This window comes from Pomacea canaliculata, linkage group LG11 (assembly GCF_003073045.1).
Source record: "Pomacea canaliculata isolate SZHN2017 linkage group LG11, ASM307304v1, whole genome shotgun sequence".
Classification (NCBI taxonomy): Eukaryota; Metazoa; Mollusca; class Gastropoda; order Architaenioglossa; family Ampullariidae; genus Pomacea; species Pomacea canaliculata.
Window position 1 is genome coordinate 1,754,707 of NC_037600.1, and position 18,434 is coordinate 1,773,140.

The window sequence follows — 18,434 nt, forward strand, 5'->3', positions numbered from 1 at the left end:
GCTTACCTGTTGTTGTTTGTGTGAGCACCGTGCACTCAGCTTTCGAATTTCAGTTGTTATCTGTGGCGGCTGTGCACTGACACTCGTGCTCTGTATGATGAAACTGAAGATAACACACTGCCACCCATGCACCCCAAGCCCTCCTCCCCCGCCTCCACTCACACCCACCCGGCACCAAACTGGGTCAACCGTCATTTTCTAGGCCGGGTGTTGCCGCTCTTTGCCTCTTGTCGTTGAGCGCCTTTGTCACAATACAGGAACATTCCACGCGGTGTAAAGGTCGGTATATGTATGTTACAAAAATACGGGGAAGTCAAGCGACCCCAGCCTGCGTGTCAGCCACTGGGTACAGCGGACAAGTGACACGTGACACAGAGTAAGACCCTGACACTCAGCAGTGACCAAACAATGTCGTCCGTTAGGCTGTTTTATTTCGATTTTCCTGGCCGGGGCGAGCTGGTGCGCCTGGTGCTAGCTGTAGCAGGGGTCGAGTTCGACGATGTGAGGTTTTCGGGCGCCGACTGGGCTGCCAGGTACAAGCCAGGTAAGAAGTACTGCTGACTCTGTGTTTTTATTTCTCTCGCCTCCCAGCACACCTTCTCTGTTTAACTGTGGCATCTGATATCTGTACAAGGGTAGGCTACACGACAGAGAGGAACATTTTGCAATCGAGTCCCACGACTATGATGCAACAGAATGGGCGTATCCATAACGACGAGGTGATTCAATGACATTGTAGATATAGCGATCGAGGCAACTCGGATCTGTTCACCTTTAACCTTTCGACTCTGACCTCCATATCTTTTTCTTCCGCACCCCTCCTTCCGACCCCGACAGTGCAAACCAACATTAGGTGAAAGATCTTCGCCTCATCATTCCTAATGTCTTAGCGAAATCGGGTCAAAAGGCGAAATAATAAAATAAAAAACAAAACAAAGCCAAAGATGTAGAGGAAATGGCGATTGCTCATTACTGATGAAGACTGTTATCGAATTGCCTTTGCACTTCACAGACGTCAACAATTTTACTGACGACTTGCTCAGTTACATTTTACAAAGATGATACGGGTACTTGGTCAATCGTCCTTTATGAAAATGAATGAATGACACTAGTTGATTAACACTATTAAGACTAGTATGCACTAATATGAAGTAATATATATATATGTGAGAGAAAGTTGATTTTGGAGTTCAATCCCTACCTGGAGCGGAATTATGAAGAGGGTTCAAGTCTTTTCTCTGGGACAAAATAAGGAACTCAAGAGCAAGCACATTGTTCCCGAAGTTATAGAGCGATACCCAGACCCCCATAGATGTTGTCTCACCTCTACAGACCGTACACAAGATACCCGGGTTAAAGAAACATGTAGTATCCACGGTAGTATCCACGGTGTCTGGTCATGACATCGTTATTACGAAAACGAGACACTTTTACTTGAGTTCCCCATTTTGTCCACGAGAAACAACTGTCTCTTATTTCATGACGACGGCCCCTGGAGATTAAGATGCGTTCATGCCACTCTAAACACTCACAGGTAAAAACACATGCTCACCTCCTCACCTGTTTACTGCCCTCTGGGTGTCGTGTAGCAACCAAGGTTGGAAAGCAAGCACAGACGCCCATAAATGTATGATTATGACTGTTTGTTCAAAAATAGTATTATCAAGATATATATATATGTATTATGTGCAGCAGCTGAGGTCAACACACTCAGTGTGTAATACTATCTCACACAGAGGCACCTTTCGGCCAGGTACCCTATGTAGAATACAAGGGAAAGAAATATGGACAGAGCGTCGCCATAGCCACTTTCTTTGCACAGGAGAACGGTATGTACCCGGGGTAGATTAAGCCCTTTACACAGAGAGTACAGTACAAAAAGAAAAGCGTAACGCAAATATGTCATCATCCAAAGATTATTTATCGTTATTACTTTGTCTATTTATTATGAATGCTTTATTTGTAACTAAACTGTGTAAAATTAAAAAAAAGGAGAATTTTCCAGAATAAGGAAAGTCAGTCTTTATATCCGGGCTTAGACTCTGACAGACTGTAAGTAAACCTGATGTCTACGATTGACCAGGTCTCTATGGCGATAACAACCTGCAGGCACTCCGCATTGACGAGGTGGTGGGTCTCGTGCAGGACTTCATTCGTGTTTTCATCAGAGCCTTTGTCCAGAAGGACCCTGCCAAAAAGGTATTCCACATGACCACATCCTAGAGCTCACCTTATATCCATAGATACCTCATTCAACGTTTAGCTAACAAACCTTGTGGGGGTCAGGGGGTCGAAGGTGGTCTTAAATTTATAGTTCATGAGTGTCGTGGTCGGAGTGAAGGGCTGGTGGCAGTGGTCATAGTCTTTGCTGAAAGAATCTCTCGCGATAATGTCTTGCTATCGTTTGGTGTTATAAACCTTATTATAGCCCTTAATATTATGTTTTGATTCTATCTCTCATAATAACATATCGCTATTATCTTTTCTAGACGATTGTATTTTTGCTTTTGGTTCTGTTTCTAATACCATAGCCTGTAATAATACCATAAACTTCTTTCACTATACCTCATGTCTCATTTATCATTATTCATCCTGTTATGTTTTTAATCGCCAACATCATTGTTGTGATGTAGTTCCTGTTTCTATGCACTGCACACAAAATGGCGAACTATTGCCTGTGGCATGACTGTGTCGGACTATATCAACTCCTCAGACACAGTTTGAAACTCTGACGTTCTGGACAATGTCCGGCCCATCATACGGGTATTTACTGACAACAGTGGTTTTCTTTTTTTTTTTAGGAAGAACTCTGGGCTGCCTTGGTGAAGGACGACGCCCCCAGGTTTTTTGGTTTCTTCCAGAAACTTCTGCAGGAAAATGGATCTGGGTATTTTGTAGGTGATAAGGTGAGTAAGAGTTTGTAGGTGACCAGGTGAGGCGAAATCTTTTGTAGGCCAGACAGAGGAGCCAGAGTGTATGGTTCCCGTGTTTTGTTCGTGAACTTGTGTTATTGTCTAAATTAAAATGTCATTCATAACAATGAAGTGAGCGCATATTTGTATGTGTTGACAGATGTTCCAATAGGAGCAGTTTTATGTGTTAGAAAGTTGGGGCAGACGTTCATCCGACATCCTGGGATAAAAGACTTCCCAAAATTAACAGGAAGGTATATAATATTTTACATATACACCTGCACACAAAGATAAAGATTTCCTTGTGTAATGTCTATTTGTTTCAGCTGTCACTGGCAGACCTGACAGTGTATGACATTGTGAAACAAACCCGCGACACCTTCAACTACGACGCCAGCACCAGCTTCCCGGAAATCAAGACATTGGTAGAGAATATAGAGAGCAACGAGAACATCAAGACTTACATCAACGGCAACAAATGAGAATCGCCTTCAGAGCTTTACAACCTGAAGAATAGAACGAATGTGGAATTAACCAGCCAGACAGACAGACAACCGAACAGACAAATCTTGCGATAGAGACATTCGCCATCTTGCAAGCAGCTTGCGGGACTTCAGTACTGTAACCTTCCGTCGCGCATTCATCTGCTCATCCTACAAACACAGTGAGTGAGTGAGAGTATAAAAAAAAGAAATAAAAGAAAAAAATCTGATGACTTTCAGGATAAATTCTGGTTTTTGTAATTCTAGATAAGTAATGTTAATGAGGGGAATATCTCAAACACGCTGAAACTGATAAATTGGCATGTTACATTGTTACATTGTTACATTGCCAGTTGTGTACTAACCTTACAGCCAGTAAAATTATTAAATTGTATGTACTGCATGATGCACAATGTGATTAGTTTCTTTTGTTTTAATTTTCTATTTCTGTTTTCAATAAACTAGACAAATTAAAAGATTTCCATTAATTAAAATGTTCATGGAGTGAGATTTTTGTATTCAGCTGTTGTTGCTAATATATGACAGACACATACAGCTGATGTATGTGCAATATTTGGACTAACATACATATAAAGAGAAAGTCTTGAAGTCATTGAGACTGTATTCTTTGAGTAAGAACAATTGCCAATCAGTATTACTACTGAGATGCAAGCACAATGTAATCATAACAGTATAGTGACTCTCAGTATGTTTTGTCCATTTATTTGCCTGCAAAACTCCGTCAGTTGATGTTAATTGTTCCACAGAATATGGACTATGTATTTTAACCGAACAAATCTTGTGAAAACAGCTTTTAAATTCTCAAGAATACGATACTGCCTCACACTGAGTAGCTTAGTCTCAATTGTCTTTGTTTAATGTAAGTAAGGGCAAGGCACTCTCGCTGACATCAAACCTTACGAGCCTCGTGCTTTAAATATAAATTCAAACAGTGGTAGTTCCGTGGTCTCTAGTAGAGAAAGGGTCGAGATGTTGGGACCCCCAAGGCTGACTACAGACGACAGGTTGTTATCCGATTTTGCACATCCTAATCTACATTACTTTGCTAAGACACACAGGACACTTACAGACGACTCATAAAGTGTTTCAATCGACTCATTGGGGCCTTAGCCTCTAGATAGCCAACAAGGACTCAACTGAAAACCGTTAGCTTCCCAAGCACTGTGGGAAAGAAATGACAAATGGTCTCACTGCTCTGTGCCAAAGATTCTGGGAACGCAAAGAGTAGACAGAGTTGCCCTGCATTGGTGGTGTTTTGGCTGTAAAAACACATTTTTCTTCACCTAAATGGTTTTCTGTAAAGTCCTGCTGAGAAGATGTACTCCTATATTAAACTTCACGCTAAAATATGGAACCACACGTGTTGTGTGTTGATTTACCATTGTAGATATACATACCACATCTTTAGCTTCGCTCCAAACACGACCTACATGAGATGTATGACTATAGGAGAAGAGGCAGATATCTGTGTACATCCATGACAGTCCTCAGTCTTTATCAGGGCGATAAACATATCACTAGATGGAGAACATGTTTTTATCGCTAGTTTGTTCGACCTGTGTGGATATGAAACATTAAATGATTGAGTTAAGACACAAGTTCTACATACGCCATTGTTTCTTGTTAATGATTCAGTCTCCGAGCGGTGTGAACATCTTACTTTGAGTCTTCTGGACAGGTAATCTTTTATTTTTGATTGATTCATCTAGTCACTTAGTTCTTCGACATCGCGAGTAGTCAGCTGTCAAAGTATTTGCATGTCAGGGTCTTTCGTGCTGAAAGCGACTGATTAAACTCTTGTGAACAAGGCGCGGGATGTACATGCGTGAAACGAGTTAAAGGAGATTGCATTTTTACAAAACTGAACAGCCTCGCCATACTGAATGTCTTGGTTGTAAAATACTTTAAAATACTTTGTAAACCTTTTGTAAAATACTAATAAAAAAACTAGCGATAATGGAATGGACAACAAATGAGTACATAAAGGCTTTCACTGACCAACTTTATTGTGTGAAGGGAAGCTGTGTGAATTCGCTCACAATAAAACTTTAAAACAAGCATTTCCTTTCAAGCAGCCGCACCCGATGGTCTCTAACGACTCCATCAGACATGTCAGTTGTGACTTGTTATCTTTGTACTTTGTGTTACAATCTTATAGACTGCGATTTTTAACGCTGTTGTGCTTGGTAAATATGTACAACAATATACAAAGGGAATATAAACTAACCACGAAAAACAGTATAACACATACATATGACACCATACATATGATCCCCTGCCAGGCATGCAAAGGTCGCCGCCACAGTCACGTGACTCTATCTTGTCTTTATTTTCCATTTTTGCTCTTTTGATCGCGTCCTTTACCTCTCTATCAGCAGATCTTTGTGCCAAGTCATCCCCGGTGAAATAAATGTTTTTTTTATTATTTAGTCCATGTTTCAAGCTCCTGGTTATCCGCGGTAATACCCACGATACTATGCCACTGACACTATATTACCCTACGAACCTACACACATGACAGTTTGCTGGTTTCTAACAAAGAGTGCAGACCACCAAGTAACATACATACCTCCGTGGTGCAGACGCTGCCTCCGACACACTTGGTCCTGTACAGGGGAGACAACTGTCAACAATGTCTGGTCATTCGTCCTCTGCTCAGGTGAGCCACTCACTCCCTGCACGCTTATTGTACTCGCACTGTTGAGGGGAATGCATTAGTGATAACAGCAACAGATTTAAACCAGTCATAAACTGTTTTTGTAACCTTACTTTTGCTGTATGAAAACACTTTTGATTACGATAGAGTAGCGATACTACAGGAAAACACATTACCTAACAAAACAGAAACAGCTGGTAACTTATGTTTTCTGCAAAAGAAAAAAAAAACCCCTAATTCTACTATATCTGTGTGAGTGTGCGTACATGCGTGTATGTGTTAAACTTTTGATACAGTGGAGAATCATTTACGGTTAAAACACTTAGCTTTACAAGAATAAAAAATCACATTACAACTCAGTTTCCCCTAGTTTAGTATAATGCTGGTGCACATATTTAATGTCATATCCTGTGTATTATCATCTGAGGGATTTATCTGTTGTTCTCCTCTCACTGTAATAACTATCACAGGGACAGCGACCTAAGGGAGGAGGTGGAAGACCTAGCTCTACAAGAGGTGAACAGGTCAAAGTTTACCTACACGCCGTGACTGATGAACAGGCGTCACTACTTACAGTTACAGCTGGTTTGTATTTTTAAAGATTTTCTTAGGAGAACAACAGGTCAAATCAGGATAAAAAGCAGACAAGAGTAAAGTAGCGAGATAGCATTCAGATGAAAACATCATAATCAGTAAATCCATGAGAATAGCGTATGTCCAAAAGAGAAACAATAGTAATACTGTTGATAGTAACGTGATATCTAATTAATTAATTTAGATTTAATATCACGAGTTTACTAATGATAATCTGTGTAGGATGTGAAGATTAAAAAAAAAATTACCGTTAGCACAATAAGCCATTACAGTTCTTCATAATGATAAATGATCAATTCGAAAGCAATCGTTTGTCTCCACATTAACAATCTCTAATAATTTTTTTTATAGTGAACACATGTCCGCTGGAAGAAGTAGAGAAAAAGACAGGCGCTGATGTAGAGTTTGATCCCAGCCCCTCACCTGTACCAGGTATGAAGATTCTCAACATCAGTGGTCTTCCATCTCAGATCGAGGAGGCAGTCAGGCTCATCAGCCAAAAGACTGGTTCAGAGGTTTGTTTGTTGACAATCAAATTACACTACAACAGTGTGTTACAGAATATAGCTCATGAGGTCAGATAATTACCTTACTGGATGATAAAACTATACAAAGGCAATCTTTAGTATTAAATAGCAGGAGCTAATACAAGTAATGTTTAAACAAAAATACTATAAAGTCTAAAATAAACCAAATGCCTTAAGGATAATAGGCAGTTATTATTAAATAGACCAGACTGGTCTTCACACAGGACCCATTACCAGACCAGGCCCAGACATTCTGGCTACAGTGGGTGGAGGCCGCGTTCCCTGATCTCGACTCTCGCGCCTACTTCCTGCCTCCTGTCTACGTCAACCGCGTGCCCATGACTAGACAGGCAGCTGCTGGTCAGGAGGTTCTCGTCCTACAGTCAGCACCTGGAAAGGCCGGTCAGTCTAACCAACTGCCGAAGAGTTCATCTTCTCCTGTTCCTCCGTCCATTCCTCAGCCTCCCTGCGTTTTAAATAGTGACGTCAGAGACGATGCTGCCATGCAGCGGATTTTTGTCTGTCTTCAGAAAATGTGTGAGGAGAACAGAGATGTGATGGTTGGACTGACTCAGCTTCAGTTCGGACAGTACCTGGGTGAACCTTGTTACGCTGCCGCCGCTACCCACCTACCTCGACCCTCCAACCTTCCTCCTTCTCTACCACACAACTTGAAAGATGGAGACTTTGATGTGCTTCTGATTCATCGACAGTACGGACTGGTAGTCTGTGAGGTGAAGGCATTTGGTGACAACGTAAAAGATGTAAACATGTCACAGCAGGTTATAGACAAGAACATTAGACAGAAACTGAAGGACGCCGTGTCACAGCTGGACAAGGCGGAGGCCATGTTGTCTCACCTGGTGTCCGACATCGCTCCCGGTCTGCCCGTCACTAAGGTCATCGCCTTCCCCAACCTCACTGTTCGTCAACTTCAACAGGCCATCTCCGGTGACAGCCTCCTCATTCAGGTTTCATTACCTTTGTTTTACCTTTTATGTTTTCTATACTGTACGTCACATAGTAACAATTTATTTGTAATCAATATAAGACGAAACGGCATGTCCATTTTTCGGTTATAATACTGTTTTTGAAAGATGAATGTTGTGAGTAAAGCAGTTCGGACGGTAAGACGTTGCATCAGTTGTTACAAGTACACAACACCACACCAGTGACAACCGCAGCCTCTGCAGCCCAACTACCAGCTTCTTTGACTACAAGCGATCACGAGGTGCAGAAGCCACTGCGGCGACACAGCTGCAGGACAGCAGCAGATGGACCTCGATGGCGTCAGGAACTCAGCTTAAGTGAAAGTAGAAATGAACATTGGGGAATGGATTTCTGTATCTGTGCCACTTTTCATCTTTTCCTGAGCCATTTTATTTCTACAGTCACATCTTCGCCATCTTGTCATTACTTAGATGTTAGATCTACACATGGCAGTGTCGACTTCAAACTGATGGCCTTCCTCTACCTGCTTCACAATGTCGAGCTGTCACGGCAAGCTGTGTGTGGAGTACAGGCCAGTCTGCAGTGATTGACATCATGTATCTCCAGGGACCTCAGTGAAATATGCCGCTCACAATAATCGGACTGATGTTGACACTGAACAAGTCCAACTGGTTTTTGAGGCCTTTGACCTCACTGTTGTACTAATGTCTTTCTTAAAACTAGTAGATGGTAAAGTTCATAGATTCAAGAGTGACAAGAGGCTAAAGACAGACAAAAGTCATGTCAGACAAATCAGTAACAAAGCATTGTTAACAAAGCATTGACATTCCAAATGTCAACTGTCTCATTGTCCACCAGCAAGTCACCCATACCCTACCCACCACTCAGTAAACAAGAGACGATTCTTATTATGCTTGTGTGTGTTTTTTGCTTTTATCATTTTAGTAGAGCGCTTTGGGTCCCCTGTAATAGTGGGAAAAATCGCTGTAGAAATAATCATCAAGGGGAGTTCACTCTAGCAAAATTTAAAAAAGCAGACGACACTGGCTGACATGACAACTGAAGGAGGCTGGCGTGTGTGATGAAGTTCAGAAGTCAGTGATTCAGAGGTCAGTAATTCCTTGCCTAGTTCAGGTAACATTCGTGAACCTGTTCGTTATTTATTTTATTCTACTCCAAGGATTATTTTTGGCTTTGGTAACGATTTCATGTGTGAAGAAATCTGTGAAGCGATCAGAGGTGGTTGGTTAACTGGTGCGTGAGATCGATGCAGTTGAGTGTAGCGCGAACGAGAAGGAAATAGTATGTATAGAGAAATTAATATAGATAAATTTCTTAGAAATATTTAGGGGAACAAATGAGGAGTTGCTGCAAACCCAGGCCTGCAGGACGTTGGCGAGAGGAACTGTATTCTGGTTAACGGTGGATCAAGACATCACAAAGATTTTCTCCTCGGTCAGTCAATCAGCCGGCCCCCAGCTGCCGTCAGCGGAGACGACACAAGTGGTCAGTCGTAGTCTCATCGGAAGATTCATGTGGAATCTCTAAGTATCAGTAGCCAAGGATGTTTTCCCAGCGGACTACCTTCGGCGATAGAGAGACCGAGAGTTAGGGCGGAAGGATACTCCGCGGATGCAAACCCGACGTGAGGGGACGTAACCCTTGTTTGTTGATTTTCCTCCGCACGTTGAACAACAGAATCTGAATCACTTTACCAAATGCAATAACCTACGGACCAAGTTCTGACTGCAAAATAGGACAAGGTTGTAGGAACGTTAAGTGAAAAGGACAATTTGGTTGAGACTTTGGTCTGGGCCAAGAGCCTGAGACATAAAAAGTTTGAATTTTAGTGAGAATATTTGTGTTTAAATACTATTTGTACACTTGTGGGACAGTTTGTACATATATATATCAATGTTATATGTGGTTAAAAGCATCTTCTTGTTTGGAACATTTGCAGTAACAATTTAATAAGCAATAAAGGGAATAAGGAAACTAAAAAAAGTATTAAATCAGTATTAGACTACCACAACTTCAATATATCTATGGAATACCCATTGGCAAATATTATCTATGGAATGAAAGAATAGGTGACAGTGCCTGTATCTAAGTCTGTGTACGTTGACGCAGTGTGCTGAGTCCTGACAATTTGGTGACCCCAGATGTGAACTTTTGTGGGTCTGTCCTATTTGTGGATTGTTGCAAAACATTATCTTGGTCTTGGGTATACTATCTTATACTTATTATTGTGTTAATAGACTTTAAACTGTAGGTTTCTTGCATTGGTATTACTTAAGTACTTTGTGTTTAGGTATTTTAGAGATTGTTTTATAGGAGTGTGATTCATTGATTAGTATATTTACATTGTATTTATCTGTGAATATTGTGTAATCCCTGTCTCGAGCTTCCCAGGTCTACAGGTGTGGAACGTTCTACCTGTAGTAAGGAATTAACCTCGGTTCAACTTTTTGTCTCAACTTTATTTCTCAGCTCATTATTCTGCATGTGAAAGGCTATGCAATAGTAAGGCAGTAATGGTAAGAAAGAGTGGATGTTGTCTATGCTATAGTTATGTGTCTTGGTTTTTTAAATTATTTTATTAAGAAAATGGGTTTCACTCTTTAATATAAGTATCCCTTTGTTTTATTGTTTGTGACAAGAAATTGTGGTGGTAAAGAATGGCTTAAAGCTTCTTGTATATTTAGGCTTTGCATGCATAACATTTACTTTTATATGAAGTCTTCTGGTGTTTGAATAAGTTGATAGCTCTTGTTATGTGGTGTATGCTATACTTTTGAAATGATAATAAATAGTAATCTTGAGTGAGTGGTTTAGGGAAAGTTAATTTTATTACTGATCTTATTTTGTAACCAGATTTCCTTTCTGGAAAATATCTTTTGCAGTTTTAGTAGTGCACTTTTTGTTTTTTTTGCAAATTTTGCATAGTAGAGTTGTTGACATTTGTGAACTCAGGGGTCCAATTGTTTTTTGAATAAGTATTAGGTATGGCTAAATCCACTATAGGATGTAGCCAATGTAAGAGAGACAACTGATTGAAGTGAAGGATGAAGCCCTTTTCAAAGTACGTGTTACAGTGCATTGAAAAGACAGAGCAGATATGATGAGAGGTTATAAAGAGAAAGTGAAAAAGAAGCAACGTGAACCTATCAACTAGAGAAATTAAGCCATGAGAAAGGAAATGGTTTAATTACTGAAAGGACTAGTGGAGATTCACCGGCAAGAGAACTTATTCATAAACTTCCTATGTTCCAGGAAGAAATGGATGATATGGATTCTTTCTTATTTAGATTAGAAGCCCATGTGCAGGCCTTCAAGTGGTCACGAGAGATCTGGCCACTCCAGCTCGCATGTCAATTCAGGTCAGTCAGGTGGTGGACGATGTTACTTCTTCATTTCATCCACCAACACCAGTACTGATCATTCCGCAGAAATTCTTTGATAAGCTGTCAGAGTTTAGTCTCTCCAAGCCATTCTGCTTTTAATGTTGGATCTTTGACTTTCTCTTGCACCGACCCTAGAGGCAAGAGTCAACGATCGCCTTCCAAAGTCATAGCGCTCAGCACAGGCACACCACAAGGTTGCACCGTTTCTCCATTCCTGTTTTGCCTTTTCACCAACCACTGTGTTTCAGCTCACTGGATGATTAAGTTTGCCGATGACACCATAGGAACAACAATAATTCTGCGTACCACAATGAAATGGATCATCTGATGGCTTTGTGCAGTGATAATGGTCTGCTGCTCAATGTTACTAAAACCAAAGAGATGATAGTTGAGTTCCGCAGAAAAAAGACCTCTTGAACCTCTCGTTATCAACGGTGAGGCCATTGAGTAGGTCAGCTGTTTTATGTTTCTGGGATCCAATGTCTCAAATTATCTGAGATGGGACAACAATGTGATGTCGATTATCAAGAAGGCACGACAACGCTTTTTCATTTTACGCCAGCTGAAAAACTAGTTGTAAGACAGGTTATTCTTGTGCAATTTTACGGGTAGATGGTCGAGAGTGCACAGACATTGTCACTGGAATGGCACTCAGAAAGAGAAAGTCCTACTCTACCGAGTGGTACGTGCAGCTAACCGATGTAATGGCTGTGAATCCCTGTGGGCACAATCTACCGCCAACACAGTCTGTGCAGGGTACGCAAGATTGTGGCAGATGTCTACTACCCTGCCAATGGCCTGATCTGTATCATGCCTTTTGGGGTCAGCTATAGATTTGTCCAGGCTAAAACTTCCTTTTTCACAAACAGCTTCTTTGCTGAAAATTGAATGTATCTTTTTGCAGCCTGTGAGGCTCATGTATACTGTAAGTGGGAAATAGTATCCACGTGTGCTGCTTGCATATGTGTTTCGTTGTGGGGACTGTGAAATGTGTAATGTCTAGTGACTCTAGTCAATATGGCAGTGTATGCGTGGGTAATGTTTAGTGAATGCGGACAGTGCATGTGTGAAAAATGTCTCATCATTGTGGGAAGTGTATGTGTGGGTAATGTCTAGCCACTGTGGGCAGTGCATATGTGGATAATGTATCTAGTCACTGGGCAGTCTATATTTGTGTGAAAGAAAGGTAGTGACAGTGTGTATCTGCGTTTGTATATGGAGAAATATTTTTTTCTTTTAATCGAGGTTGGTGTATATATAGCAGTGCGAGGGGTGGCGTCTGCAAGTGTGTGTATGCTTGTGTGTTTTGTCAAATAAGTAGCAGCCATCGTCAAATCAAATTCCTAGTGTCATGTCACTTGGCAAGTGAACTCATTCTTCTTTTTCTTTTTTAGTGCACATTATTGTCCTCACGCCATCTCAGCAAGGCTTGTGCGAGATAAATGATTTGTTTTAATAAAGTCATTGCAAGTAGACTATTGCTTTCTCCCTTTTATCCTCATTTCTGTCCTGTAATAGCCTAGTCTAAGCTACTGATTCGTATTTAAATTGTACTTAATACTTTAATGTTCAGCGCATTTTGTTCATTGGACTTTTACATCTGTCATCTCTATATTTATGTCATTTCGCATGACCTGATCTGGATTTTTTACAGGACCTGTGTCGGTGTCTGGGAACAAGTAGATCCCTCCAACATCCCAGGTCTGTGTCTGTGCTGTGATCAGTTGTCTGACCCCAAGACCCCGTGTGACGTCAGTAGTCACGTGCTGAGTGAACTCGGACACTGGTGGCAGCGACGTGTGGCTGGGGCTGGACATGTCAGTCACATGACACCTGGGGTGTACAAGACACTGGTAGCCAGGTAAATATAAATAATGTGTAGTCACAACACTGTCACATTCTAAGCCCTGTCGTGTTCGACAAAGTCTCTATTTAGATGTTAGATCAGTGCTCACCCCATTGTTCTCATCAGAGAAATCGTCGTTACTGTATTTCAAAACTAAGATTTTCATCTTGAGGAGATGTTATTGTGAAAATGTGGCAATGTGATGTAAACTGGCGACGAACGAAGTTGTTGTGGGTCTTAAATTTACGATGTCCACCTCTCCAAGAAACTGACTCTTTGCAGTAGAAGAGATTTCAAACAACAGCAACACCGGTACTGTGTCGTTCGTGGATTGTCAGTCTCCTTTTATCTTTTTGAGTATTTTGTTTTTGTTCTCCCCTAGCTCACTCATTGCATGCTATAAACTTGTTGAACTATAACATGTTTTCCCTTAAAATTCCTCAGTAAGTGAAAAATATTTTCTCTTTAGTTTTAACTGAAATAGTATATATTAAGGAAAAACGAGATATTTACTATGAGATGCAAACTAGCTGACAACTTTTAATTCACTCTCTACTGTAGTTCTTATTGCCTTTGTAAAACATATCAATTAAATATATTATAGATATGACTGTACAGGTTCTGTGGTCCGGCGACAACAGTGACTGTGCCATGTACAAGTCCTCCTCGTGTGAGTGTCAAGACACTGGGTCAGGCCGTGTGGTGGACAGGAGAGTGCTATACTGCTGTCATCACACTCTTCCCGGAGCAACTTCACCTGCTACACACGGCGCCTCCCACACTCTTTGTCTCCGGACCGCCCGGTACAGGTAAAACTGTGGTGCTGCTGATGATGGGTATAAAATGGCTGCTTGATGGTCACCCCGTCTACGTTGTCAGTACCTGTGATGATAGTCGTGCATCGTGCATCATGCTGTATCACCTGTTGCTGCAGACAGTAAAGAGACAACAGTCAGCAGGTGTATCACCTGGTCAGCCTCACCTCCTGCAATATAATCTTTTTGGCGGTAAAGACGTGGAGAAGGCCGTCAACGACTTGTCACAGGCGCCGAGCGGAAGGTCGTTGTACGTCATCGCTGATGAAGTTGGTGGGTGAGTAGTACATTTTGTGATGTGATGATAGACACACAGGTAGATGCCGCTCGCTGTGATCTTAGAATCACCACCAGGTGTTGAGCAGGTGATAATTCCTAAATAAAAGTGACACCTGCCCTGCTCACCGTAACGCTAGCGCTCGCGCAAGTTTCACTCGGGTACGGCCTGTGCGCAGATGGCTGCCATGACCGTACGGGTCAGAATCGCAGACGGCACTTTCTTTAATAGTTTTTACATACTGAAAGAAGTTAAAAGTTCTCCGGGAGGTACGTATTTGTCTTCTTTGTACACACCATTTAATTGTTTATTTTCGTTTGGATTTTATAATTTCTTTCATATGATTTAATATTTCATATGGAACTTTCTCAGTCGTCTACGGCTCTTCACTGCCTAGACTGCCTTCGTTTCATGTGCTCAACAGTGTAAAAAAATGTTAGTAATGATCCATAAGTGTATACTTTAAGTTTATATTGGAGAAGTATTACGCACATTTATATTTAGTCATTATTACTATTTATTATCGAAATTGCATTATTTACTACTTTAGTATAGTTTTTAATTTTCATTATTTTAGAAATTTACTTTTTAACTTCTATTTATTCATCTCTATATTTAATTTACACCGTTGCACTCATTTGTTATTTTGCATATAACTGTAGTGCAAGTGAATGCAACTAATTTCCATAGTATAGCTTCTGCTATTAAATTACAGATGTGGCAACATAGGTATAACTGCAGTGTGACCATACTTGTGCAATGTTTTGCATTATCCCTTTTTTATATCAAAATTCAAAGATTATTAGTAGCGGACAACGCCTTTTGAAGAAACGCACAATACTTTCATAGGTGGAGACTTTACATCTCTTGGTTTTAGTTGTGACTGTGCAAGAAGTTATGTCGCTAAACCTTGCCAGTTGACAAGTCTAGTCTACCTACTTTATATTTTTTTAAATGCTGTTATTAGTCATTCACCGATGTTTCTTGTCAGTTTGTTGCAGCACAAGTGATGACAATGTGCACACTGATGTTAAAAATACACACATTGCATTTCTGAGATTGGGTTTTCACTGTGCAAGAGAAAATACCCCAGTTAGAACTCGTATCAACTACGAAAAATAAAAACTTTACAAAAGTGGATACGTTTAGGCCATTGTTTAAGTCATGATAGATTGTGGAGCAATACGTGAATGCAGACTGTCGTGCTGGGTACCATTTATCATCACAAAATACACATTATTCTTCCCGTCACACAAACCAAAGACATACTCTGAACACCTGACTAACAGTTGTTCTTTTTGTGATTTAAAAGTGATATTTCTGTTCCTGATATCTAATAAAAAAGTTTCAAGTGGAAACGAGCGATTTCTGTGCGCTCAACGACTTTCCACCAGCGTGAGTGCCTGTAATTACTGTAACAATCATGTCTGTCACAGCGGAGAATACTTCCAGACTTTATGTGACAAGCTGCTGACACAAGTTCCTCATCTCCATCTTTGGGCTGCAAGTTGTTACCATGGGTACGCACCCGCCGACTGGCAAGTGGAATATTTAACCAGACCACTCCGCTCTCCACCGGCCGTCGTCAGGGAAGTCGAGCAGGACGAGATGATCACTGAGCACCTTGCTGTCCAGCCGTACAGAGAGCGAGGTGTGGCCGACCACACAGACGGCCCGCCAGTCAGACGACTGTATCACGGTCAAGATCACTCAGGGGACAAGCCAGCTAACTGTGTGACGTGCGGTCGTGACGTGGCCAGCTTCCTACTTAGTCTCCGTGTTGGTGTTGCAGGTAGGTGTGGGTGTTGTGTAGTGTAACGTCTGATAAGAGTTGAATAGTTCACGGTGTGATAAATAACAAGCAGGTGACAACCAGTCTTGCGAAGAATACAGTGTTAGTCACGTGTGTCTTGTATTTTACGTCATCACCTGATAACGTCACTGTGTATATCTATGTGTATCTCCGAATATGTGACATACCGAATGTTGTTTCCCCGATAACTGAGACCGGTAATGTTGCTGTGCATAACTGCGTTGTCTTACTTGTTTACTTTGTGTACGTCTTACAGAGTTTGCCTGTAGTGCAATTGTGCTGTGGTGTTTGATAATCTACATGGTTACTGCTGACTGATTCTGTATGTCAATAGCTCATTGAGCTTGCAGCCAGCTGGGAAGTGAACTATCCAAGTGTTACTACAGTGGAACCTCGGTTAACGAAACAATTCTGCCGTTATAAATTCGTTATCCCAATTTTTCCCATAAGAGACATTGTAAAACTCTTATGTGGGGGTTTTAATGAGACTTCCATTTTCATTAACGTCAAACGCTTTCGGATGAAGGGTGTGGGGAGGAAGGAGGGAATGACTGTTTGGATTTGTGCACGTGACAGTTCCTTATGCCTTTTTCGTAAAACTCTTCGGTAATACATCACATTATCATTGAACATGTTTAAGCTGCTATTGCCTATCGCACTATCGCACTGTCATTTCGTCAGTACTATTAATTGCTCTTAATCTTCTTTGGAGCCATGATTGAGGATTATCTTATTAAAATAAAGCGCAAAAATCACTAAGTAAGAAGGATGCCTACAGATAAGCAACGTAACTGTGTCGTTAGGGCGAATGATGACATGCTGGTCGGTCACGTGTGGTTCATGTGGCTGTTCGTTTATCGCAAAATTTTGTTTCGCTATCCGAGACAAATTTTTAGCGAAATTTTTGTTCGTTATCCGAAATATTCGCTATCCGAGGTTCACTGTATTACTATTATTAAGACAGTGTGTCACGTCTTCTTCACTGTTTATATCCATGTGTCTGTCAGTGTGTACGCTGTACCTCCAACAAGTGACTAACAGTAGAAGCTCACTTTGAATGTTACAGAGAATGTCGCGACTACAACCACGACCGTCACCTCCACCTGCACAACACCGCCCTGCCTGCAGTGGAGAGACTTGCTGATGCTGGGCTGGAATGACATTAGTGACGACTCGTGTATGGTGACAGCGCTTAAAGAAGCGGGTATCCCAGTGCGGTTGATGAAGGAAGATGACATTCACGACGTGGCCACGGCCGCAGTGACGTGGTGTGGGTGACAAATGGAGATCGTGTTCAGGGTATAGAGAGAAAAGTCGTCGTCTGTCAGGATGTTAATTTAGCCCGACTTCAAGTCCATGTCCCGGTGTACGTCACAACTTGTTATTGTCTCCTGCCTAGAACAAACTGATGTCTCTGACGTCTTCGCCTCATGACGTATACACATTTTGTGTATGACACATTTATCTAAACATGTTGTGCATGACACATTTATCTAAACATGTTGTGCATGACACATTTATACACATTTGCTCACAACAGGAGGTGCAGTCGGTGTCTCTCTTTACACAACAACTAGTGTCAACATCAACACTCTACACACTGGGTCTTGTTTACACAACAACAATCATAGTGTTAACATCAATATCATACGGCATTCACAGTGGGTCTTTTTTAGGGTTAGAGGCTGGAGTTGACGACGCCACAGTGTATAATATTCTGAAGTAAAAATTTTTCATGGGTGTAGTTCAGTCTCATGTCATTGTTGCAGTATTTCTAGATTTTAGGCAAAACGTGAATGCTTGTCCCGGGGATACGGGCACGTGAGCGATAGTGAACCTTAACTCTTGCTACAAGATGAGTTGCAGGGGGACACGTACAATACTCACACGTCCATCAGTCAGTTTCTACCACGCGGCTCACGAGCCCCAACCCCTGCTCTTCTCCGAACACAAAACTCGACGTGTGGTGTATAAAAATAATATATTTGACATAAAAACATACAAATAGAATTTAAAAAAGACTCATCTAGGGGAGTCCCAGTGCTATCCGTGCTTAGCGTACTTCCACTATTCAGTCCTGTTACCTCTCTCTAAGTCGACCATTCATTCTCACACGCGCAGCAACTTATCTCTGTT

At 41.3% G+C, this 18,434-nt stretch overlaps 1 protein-coding gene across 1 annotated transcript; it reads left to right on the forward strand.

The window, feature by feature from the left end:
• Nucleotides 1-214: 214 nt before the first annotated feature.
• On the forward strand, nucleotides 215-3,892 carry LOC112575977 (probable glutathione S-transferase 7). Its single transcript, XM_025258169.1, has 5 exons — nucleotides 215-544; nucleotides 1,737-1,829; nucleotides 2,084-2,199; nucleotides 2,802-2,906; nucleotides 3,239-3,892. The coding sequence occupies exons 1-5, from the start codon at nucleotides 409-411 to the stop codon at nucleotides 3,392-3,394; spliced, it is 606 nt and encodes a 201-aa protein (XP_025113954.1). The 5' UTR covers nucleotides 215-408; the 3' UTR covers nucleotides 3,395-3,892.
• The last annotated feature ends 14,542 nt before the right edge of the window (nucleotides 3,893-18,434 follow it).

Excerpts from the sequence above, each read along its gene's own strand:
- LOC112575977 (XM_025258169.1), top strand. The coding sequence starts at position 409 with ATGTCGTCCGTTAGGCTGTTTTATTTCGATTTTCCTGGCCGGGGCGAG. Across the intron at positions 545-1,736 it reads GGCTGCCAGGTACAAGCCAG|AGGCACCTTTCGGCCAGGTA; the intron begins GTAAGAAGTACT and ends TATCTCACACAG. Across the intron at positions 1,830-2,083 it reads TTTCTTTGCACAGGAGAACG|GTCTCTATGGCGATAACAAC; the intron begins GTATGTACCCGG and ends ACGATTGACCAG.